Source organism: Conger conger, chromosome 8 (assembly GCF_963514075.1).
Source record: "Conger conger chromosome 8, fConCon1.1, whole genome shotgun sequence".
NCBI lineage: Eukaryota > Metazoa > Chordata > Actinopteri > Anguilliformes > Congridae > Conger > Conger conger.
In genome coordinates this window covers 52,155,693-52,165,463 of record NC_083767.1, presented here as the reverse complement: position 1 = coordinate 52,165,463, position 9,771 = coordinate 52,155,693, and the positions used below count along the sequence as shown (strand labels likewise).

Genomic DNA, 9,771 nt, shown 5'->3' with positions numbered 1-9,771 from the left:
ACGACAGAGAAGCACAGAACAAAACAAAAACAATAAAATTTTAATGAGCATCTGTGTGTGGGATTTTCAGGATGTTGGATCCTGAAATATAGTGAAGTTCATTCATTGTTACATCGCACCTTGGGCAGAGCTGCATTAAGAAAATCATTCATCACAGTCCTGGGTGTGCAAAGCTTGAGTGTGTACTATTTGATCCAATCACGTTTACATTAAAACAGCCGGCCATATTCATAAGCACCAATACTCAATCAGTGTGGACAGTCTGGCAGAACTATCATTTTCAAACGAATCCATACATAATTAACATTATACAGTGGAGGCATACACACGAGATAATCGGCCCAGGCTCAATTACGTTCTAGAAGTTCCTCAGCAACCAGATGACTACACATTCTAAACTGAAATTGATTGCCGTTTTATTTGAGAGGTTTACAGATAAAAAAGAATCCAACAATTCAACAAATGTTTTCAGTTAAGATTCAGTTGTATTTGATATATTCCCTTCATGATTAAAATGTGCTGAGCATTAAGCTATTATATGCTGATGTAAATATTGTTAACTACTTGTTAATAGCCTACCTGAAAATAGGGGTCCTGATCGTCCAATTCTTGTCTAATTAATGTGTACAGGTGTGCTGTATAACTCTCAAATGTCAGCACCATTAACAATTTTACTGATGAAAGCAATATGCAAAAACATTTGAATGTTGAGCCTTAACTTAACTAAAATAGGAGTGTGTATTTTTTATAAATGTAGTTGCAAACATAGAAAGCATTGTCCTTAGATTTGACAAGACTCCCCGCTCTCCACCTACACAATCCATCACATGCAATACTAGGACAGTCAGATCTGTGCTCCTGTTGACTACCCACCAGGCCCCTAGAGCACATTTAACTGAATATGCAAGCCTTGTGTTTGCTCGGCATGTAGCAGAGCTGCATGTTTACGGGCCGGTGGGCGCAGAACACACACTCTGATCCCAACGACCGCTCCTCACTCGTGCCAAATCCAGAGCACAGAAGCCTGAGTGAGAGTAGAACACATTTAAAAGGGCCTGGGAGACAGGAAACATCGATCACTAGAGAAAGTACGCCTCCCTTCCCGGTTTTGCTCAGCAGTTCCAGTGACGATTCAAATTGTGTACTGAGAAAACTAAGGTATGTAGAGCCCTCCATCTTGAATACTATTTATAAGGTATCTCTGATCCCGTCACCAAGAGCAGGATGTAACGAGGACATTATGCTGAGGGCCAGTTAAAGTCATGCTTTCAGCCATATGTGTGTTAATCCCTTCAGCAAACTGTTCCTAAAATAGACCGAGGAATTACAACTGTTGTCCCACAGGCACCCGCCGTACTGTAAGGATCACAACCCAAACGTAAGCATGTTCCACCCTGTGCTCAGTGGTGCAGTGTGACCCTATACTCTTACAAGACTGACAAATTGACTCCCTGCTAATACACTGCTTGTGTATATCACCATGCTGTATCTGAGGCAGGTCATTTTACACCACTTTCATTTGATATGAGAGCCTGGGGTGAACTACCTATTGCTACTGTAGCATGGTTTAGGAAACGCATATAAACACTCACCTTGATGACACTGTAGTATTATTGCCATCATCTCCAGTACAGCAAAATAATGTAAATCAGTACTATTTTCACACCTACGTAAGCCATTATGAGGATTGTCTGATGAGAGGCTAAGAGTTAACATTGGTAAATGTACTTCATATTTGTGAAGACAGTGTTAGTCTGGGAATAGACAGGTGCTACCGTAGACAATTGGTGGTTGTTGACTGCTTAATCATAATCTTACTAAATTAAGACCATCAAGGTCAACATTCAACATGTCTGTGATTGCCAGGGCATTTGCCAAGAAAGACACTAACCACGTGTGTTGAATTAGAACATCAAGTACCAAGCTTTTGAAGTGGTGAAGAACTTGAAGATGAAGTACACACTTAGGGGGATCCCAGCACTATTTACCTGGCTCAAAGTTTGCCTTGGAGAGTATGAGAAGAGTGCAGAAGAGTGTATGTTGAAGTAAATACATCAAGTTTACTTTCATTACTGTCAGAAATGCCTTACTGCCAACAAAGCCACCAAAACAACATGACTCAGGCCAGCTATTGAGTGAAATAGTTTACACACAGACAGTAGCTCAAGCTACTGTCACCACAACCATTGAAGAACACAAACAGCTGTGTCATTAACTGGACCATTATATGAAGCTGTGTTTGTAAAGCCTCCCTGCACATGATACCTATGCACCTGTCCTTCCAGTGTTATTACTGAATAACAATACTACTAAAGATAATTTAAAAACATATTATGCTTATTTAAAAACTAAATAAAAAAGCTACAGGACAAGCAGTACACAAAACAAAAATAATGTGTGCATTGTAGGATGAATCCCATTTGAGACACCTGAAATCAGTACTTTCAGTAAAAGTTCAGCAAAATTGGCAATCTGTGGCTGTCATTGTAAATTCCCAATTGTTGCAATTGGATACTATACCTATAAATGCAATGGTAATTAATCACTTACCAAATAAAAACAATTTTCAATGACATAAGCTTTACTCTCCCACACTGGCTCATTTTTCAGGACATGCACATAAATATTATTGTCAACATTGAGTTACTTGAAAAATGAAAAACTGAAAAATCCCTTTTTTTGAGGTATATGCTATGCTGATTTTGTGACTCACACAATCAATATTGGTGTTCTAGGCTCTGACAAGACCCCTGTATTTGTTTAACACAATATTCAAATCTGGGCTTCCCTTCAATAATGAAGACAAAAAAATGAACAATCCATTATATTTTTTCCAAGATCCATTGTTTATGATTAAACAACAGATCAGCCAATCTTGAAACTTTCACATGAAATATCAGGTAACGCAGATATTATAATTATTATTTTGACTGAAACAAACACATTTGTTAAATTGCTGTCTTTTCAAACCCTGTGAACAACAAATGGAGCATTGCGACTGAGAAAATGAAGGCCTCTCCTACCTCATTCAGATGAGGCATGGGGTTAAATCCACACAGGTTGCAGACGGTCTTCCTGCACTCGGTACAGGTGTTGTAATTGGGGGTGTCCTTGGAGCCCACATTCAGTTCCACTTTACATAGAGGGCAATTTGAGGAGGCCTCTTTAGGAGTGGGCTGGGGCGGTTCCGTTACTTTAGGAGGTTCCGTCGGAGGCTTGTCTGCTTTCGTTGGGATTGTCTTCTTTTCCGGGGTAGGAGGCGTCGGCTTGGCCTGCTGGGATGTCTCTGGCTTCTGCCCAGCTGACGGCTTGCCCTCAGCGGCCGGGGGCTTCTTGGGAGAGGGCTGTGCTGGCGTGGGCTCCTTGGAGGTGGCAGGGGGCTGGGCAGGGGGCTGGGCAGGGGGCTGGTCCTGAGCGGTGGTGGTGATCAGGCTGGACGCCGAGCTGAAGATGGACGAGCCAAATCCAAACATCTTTCCGGAGACGGAGTCTGCGGGCGGAGCTGCCGCGGGCTGCTTTGGCGCTTCGCTGAAACCGCCGAACCCAAACAGCTTCCCGGACACAGACTCTGGGGCCTGGGGGGTGGTGGGCGGAGGCTTGGCGGGCTGGGGTTTGGGGGGCTCAGAGAAACCTCCGAAGCTGAGGCCAAAGAAGCTGGACTCCTGCTTGGGAGGCTGAGGAGGGGGTTGGGTCTGTGGTGGAGCTCCAGGTTTGGCAGGAGAAGGTCCCGCGCCGCCTTTTGGCAACTGCTGTGGGGATTTGTGTGGTTCCTGCGTGAGAGGACCTGCTTTGGGATCTGTTTTCACTGCCCCTCCTGAGGGCTTCTGGTCCGGGGGCTGTTGTTCTTGCTGCTGAGCGGGTTTTATGGAGGGTTGCTGGGCCGGTTTCTGTGCCGCCTGTGTGAGCGGAGCAGGACTAGCAGACTGGGGCCCTGTCATGTCCTGCTTGGTCCCGGTCGGCCCTGGCTGATCCTGGGGCTTTTGGGTCCCCGATGGTTTGTGGGCCTCCTGGGGACCCGTCCCCTTCTCCGGCGCCTGGGCAGGCCCTTTGCGTGCAGACGGAGGTGTGGAGGGTGGGGTTCCCGGCTTCCCTGTGTCTGATAAAGTGGGCTGCTTCTTCAGTGGAGAGGGCTTCTTGGCCTCTGCGGGTTTGGCCGCCTCAGGCTTGTGGCCCTGCGTGTCTGGAGCGGCCTGTTTTTTTTGGGGTGAGGAGGGGGCAGAGGGCTGCTTGGAGGGCTGGGGCTGGGGCTTCATTTTGGGGGGTGCAGGGGCATCCATGCCTCCGAGTGCTCGCTGCATCTGGCAGTTCAGACACAGCCACTCCTTCCCCTGGAGAGGTAGGACACAGAGTTACTAAAGCACCCAGGTCAGTGTGAGAACCTAAACCATATAAACCATATGACCATGTGGAGATGGAGGTACTAAACACACACAAACCAGCTTTGTAGCAGCCTCATCTAACCTTGGCAGGTACATCTATCTTTTTAAAAAGTAACAGGTCTAATTATATTTACAGCACAAGGACATGTTATACATTAAGTGATCATTGACAGTAAATTATGTTTTAAGATTAATTACTGCATTGATACATGTTCAGAGAACAATGTGAGCATTCTTTGAAAGGCAGTAAAGAGAGAGATACTCTTCAACCTGTCATAGATTCACATATCCTTAAAATAATGAGTCATTATCTCCCTTGCTATTTTGTGAACTTAATGGATAACCAAACAAGCACATTTAATGGGGATTAACACAGAATTCCTCCCATGCATACAAAAATGAACATCTGAAGATGTTCTGAACAGAAATAAAACCTTAATCACAGAATATGATAATTGCATTATTTTCATCTGTTGAAAGACATAACTGTCCTTATAAGGAATTTATGATCTCATGATGTTTACTGCAACTCAAACACTGTCCAAGAAAAAGAGATAATAGATTGGGGAAAATGACATTACATTTTCATTGAGACTGAACTGCCCTCCTAAAACACCGATGTGTCTTTATGATAAGATTACATAAGATGTTTCTTTTTTTCTCCAGCATAGGTCGTATTGTCATTAACAAAGGCAGCATTGTTCAACTTATCAATGAAAAATAGATACTGTTTACTGTACAGGATTCTGGTTACCAAGGATACAAGGCACTAGAAAGGAGGACCCTAACTGAAATGGACATCAATAAACATCCTTAACGGTGTGTTCCAGCTTGGATATTTACACTTTAATATGTACTACTGCGAATGCATGAATAATTATATCAATCACCAAGGCAAATTATATAACCTGCTCCATATTGTAACTAGCAAAACAGCCGGTTCCAAACAATATATGTACAGTTGAATTACCCGTTTCATATGTTAATATATATCCCTATATATCCCTCTATGCATGAAGAAAGATGAGTCCATCAAACCCACATTAAGCATGTGTGACAGGCTGCCTGTAAAAGTGTAAGACTCAGTAGTGTGTGGGGAATGATATGGATGCTGGGAGTGGTGAAATTATTCAGCGGTCACTCTTTTTGATGGCACCAAAATTAAAACTTTAATTAAACCTTTATATAAACCTTATTGCTACCAGAGATCAAATGACCTGTATTGAATGTACAGACAGGTTAGTGTTGATGGGTCCTGTGCCATGTCACTGTGCTCAGAGTTGTAAAAAAACAGTGACCCACACTGAACAGCTATGGAAGGTATGTGTGATATTAGACTTGATCCCAAGAGACAGTTCCTCACCTGATGTTGTATGTATCTATCAGTCTCAACTTAGCAGCTATTAATTCACTGACCTGGATTCTGTACTGAACATTTGCCTACTTAAAGTTAATATCAGACTATATTTTCAAATTGTGTAGTCCACATTGGTAACCAAGCAGTTTTATGTCCTAACCCGCATGTATTAAGAGATAGTGTATATATTTGCCATAAGCAAGGAGCCTAAAATACATTCATAATACATGCTTAGTACCTTGTAATGGTAACCACCTATTATTTTAAACTGTAATCATTCCATTCAAATGGAAGCTGATATGTATCTAAAAATGTAGGATTAATCATTTGAACGTTTTTCAAATGCCTGATGCCAGTATTGCTCAGAAATGCAATGCCCATTATAGTATTTAAGAGACAGTAACGCATAGTAATGTTATTACTTAAAGAACATATTTTTTCAGTTATGTCCGAATTAACCACTACTGTGCAAGAAACCCTAGTGCCAGTGGCATTCTGAGGTTTAAGAATGGAAGAGTAAAGTGTATTTTTTTACTTTATCACACTCTTAAGCTCATGAAATATACCTGAACACCGCATACAATTAAACCATCACGTCTGTACTACCATGAAGATGTATGATCTATCACTAAACACACTCAATGTATCAATATAGAAAATGAATCACATAGCAAACTAGGATTAACAAAAAAACTGGTACTGTGTTAGCACAAATAATGTGTATTTTATGGAAGCTTACCTCAGAATCTGGAGGGCTGAATCCACATAGGCTACACACCACAGTTTTACATTGTGTGCAGGTGTTGTAGTTTGGCTGCTCCTTGGTGTGCAGAGTGAGTTCAGTGGTCTTACACAGTGGGCAGGTTGATTTCCCAGGGCTAGGTCCTTCTGACTGCTTAGGCCCTGCAACACCAGGTCCTGAGGGGGGTGCTCCGGTTTTGGCAGGTCCTGCCGACTGAGCTCCAGTACCTGGGGGGCCCTGTTGGCAAAGCCCAGGCTTACCAGGCCCCTGTTGCTGTTGAGGTCCAGGCTTACTGGGCCCCTGAGGTCCAGGCTTACTGGGCCCCTGAGGTCCAGGCTTACTGGGCCCCTGAGCTCCAGGCTTACTGGGCCCTTGTTGTTGTGGTCCTGGTTTGGCTGGCCCTTGTTGCTGGGGTCCTGGTTTGGTTGGCCCTTGCTGCTGCTGGGGTCCCGGTTTGGTGGGCCCTTGCGGCTGCGGGCCACCTTTAGGAGCTGTCTGCTGTTGTGGCCCTTGAGGCCCTCGTTGCTGAGGGGGCCCTTGGCCCTGTTTGGCAGGCCCTGCCTGCTGCGCTGCGGCCTTCTGCTTCTTCTCCTCCTCTGGCTCCTCATCCCCGAAGAGGCTGAACTTGTTCACGGCAGAGGACACCGCGCTGAGGGGGTTGGCCCCGCTCAGGAAATTGGAGGAAAACATGCTGGATCGGGTCTCCTCTCTGGCCTCCTGCCTGGAGAGCGACTCTAAAAGGCTGAGCGAGGAAGGGCTCCTCCCCGGTGGGGCCTGTCTGGCTGCTGGTCCTGTTCTGAAGGCATCGACCGTTCGGCTCTTACTGAGCCCAGAGGGCCCCTGGGTGGGGGGTTTTCCTGGTTGTCGAGGCTGATGGATTGCATCTACCTCAGATGTCCTAGGAAATTGAGAGACAAAGGGAACATTTTTAATGTATCGCAATCAAATTATGCTTTTTATTTCTGAATGGCACAGGATCTGAAGCATTAAAAGTGGTGTTCCCTGTCCTTCGACATAGGCAATAAGTCTGCTCAGACAATACATCACAGCCCAAGGCTGGGGTCTGCTTACAGGTATTGCAGGCATATAACTTGAAAGAGAGACCAAGACAAGCCACTGTCAATACGTCTGACATTGGCACTGCTGAATAAAATTTATTTCTGAATGTCTGTAGTTCATGTGATCCTGAAAAAGGTTTAAGCTTGAGAATGAGAATGGCTGTAAAAAATTATTTTACTCAAAAAAAATTTGGATTACAGATCGCCTGCCATGTGTCTACCATCATTTATTGTCTTAATACAAATTTTCCATTGTGTTTTTCAATGATTTTTACATATTCATGGGCCATGGGTTCTATATCATGTGCCCCTTATGCAGAAAAAGTAGCCAACCAGTTATCTGAGAATATGTTGAAACAAAAAAACATTAATATTTAAATATAGCATTAATCTGTGAGTAACCTCTTTAAAGCATTACTTTAGCATGACACAGCTAATAACCGATTTAAATGCATTTTACACGATTTAAAGTTGCACCTCAGATGAATTCTCTCATAGATTTCCCACCCATATTTTACCCCAGCGTAAGTTGTTGTCTATTTCAGAACCTTGGACAGGGACGTTAAATCTGAACAGTGCTATATGCACTTCCTCAATCCGCACAATATTTCATTAAAAAATATATACAATACACCAAGGGAGAATTCACTGTAATTTGTATTAATTTCCATATATAATTATGTCAATATGTATACCCCCTACACAAAGATACCTATTATTTCCCAAATGAATCGGCCCCGAGGGCAGTGGGCAGTCAGGGCATTTCAGCAACATGTTTCCGTGATTTTGCGAATGCTTCACATAGAACTGTCAACATCCAATACTCTATAGCCTAGTTGACATGCACGGTTTTCTACCATGCATGCCATCACCAACGAGAAACTGGAAAAAAGTAAAATGGATGGCGTTGAGCTGTAGCATACAAAACCACGATGGTCTTAAGGGGAAAATGGGTGAATATGAATTTTAAGATTGGTTAATGCTAATTATACACCAAATCAATTTATAGTAGTCTAGTATTTTTACCCAGCAGCCCATTCGGCTTCAACAGACACTGTTTTTATGGATATTTATTTTGAAACGACACTGCGAGTAGGCTATACTTTGGTAAAAACGTTTATGATAAACAGTAAATCTCGATCACTCCACGGATACAATCGTTGTGTCGGACCGATACACAGCTCAACTATGCATATACAGCGAACAGAAATTGCATCTAATTTCATATTTCGATATAATATGGAAACACAGACGACGGCAGCGATGTTGAAGCACCTCCAATCTTAGCCCGCATATTGTGGCAAGAAACACCACATTTTCCAACATCGTCCATAAACAAGAGAAGCAAGAGCATATTTTTCATATGTAGGCTATATAACCTGTGTCATTTGATTCTCTTTACCAAGGAAACATAATTTTAATATGAATGGATGTGAACATGTATTTCCCATCGTGAATTTGTCGTAATGTGCTTCTGCTAACCTGCAATGCACTAACCACAATCTATTTTCAGCTCCCATATAGGAGGAGTAAGAGACGGAAAATTGACTGCTCAAAATAATGGAACCATGCCTTTGTGTTGGAGCATCCTTTGCGTTTCCAGGAGGCTTCGTTTGCGCCTTTGACATTACAGCGGCGATCTGCTTCCTCTCCTCCTCACTCAGTTTGCTCAGATCCGCCTCTGTTCCTGCGGGTATCTGAATGAAGCCTCCCTTTCCGTCAGATACAATCCCTTCTGGTAATCCAGCGAGTCCCCCTTCCCCACCCTCGAGGCTTGCTTCGTTCCCCATGACCGATCCCTTTTGAATCTGTGCGAGTATAATTCAGAATTCAGACTGTTTTCTACGTACAAAAGAACGGCACGGATCTACTTCTATGCTTGTTTTTCATTTCAAGACTACTCCTCCATCTTAACTCATCGCTCCTCTAGCAGTCTCTATGGATCTCTCACATCCCTTCCGCCGTGGATGGAGGTTACCAAGCTTTGAGTCCAAACCTCTTCCCCCTTTCTTTCCCACCAACGCGCATGTTCCGCTTCTGACAGCTGATCAGCGCGCATCACCACACGAAAATTTAATTTAAAGGGACAACGCGTTTTATGCCTGACAGAATGCTCACCTTTTCAATAAACAGAATCGTTTAGTTTAGCCTACCTATTATATTTGAATGCATTCAGGTTGTTATCATTTCCATATTCAAACATCAAATAAACAGCGTTCTATTTGTTATTATTTT

General features: G+C 43.3%; 1 protein-coding gene across 1 annotated transcript in view; it reads right to left on the bottom strand.

Moving 5' to 3' along the window:
• pcloa (piccolo presynaptic cytomatrix protein a) overlaps positions 1–9,326 on the bottom strand; it is a 76,731-nt gene extending 67,405 nt beyond the window's left edge. Inside the window, exons 1-3 of the mRNA XM_061250694.1 lie at positions 9,145–9,326; positions 6,476–7,376; positions 3,024–4,328 (exon numbers count right to left, since the gene is read on the bottom strand). Of these exons, the coding sequence (XP_061106678.1) occupies positions 3,024–4,328; positions 6,476–7,376; positions 9,145–9,326 (2,388 nt within the window). The remainder of the gene's footprint in view (positions 1–3,023; positions 4,329–6,475; positions 7,377–9,144) is intronic.
• Between the last annotated feature and the right edge of the window lie 445 nt (positions 9,327–9,771).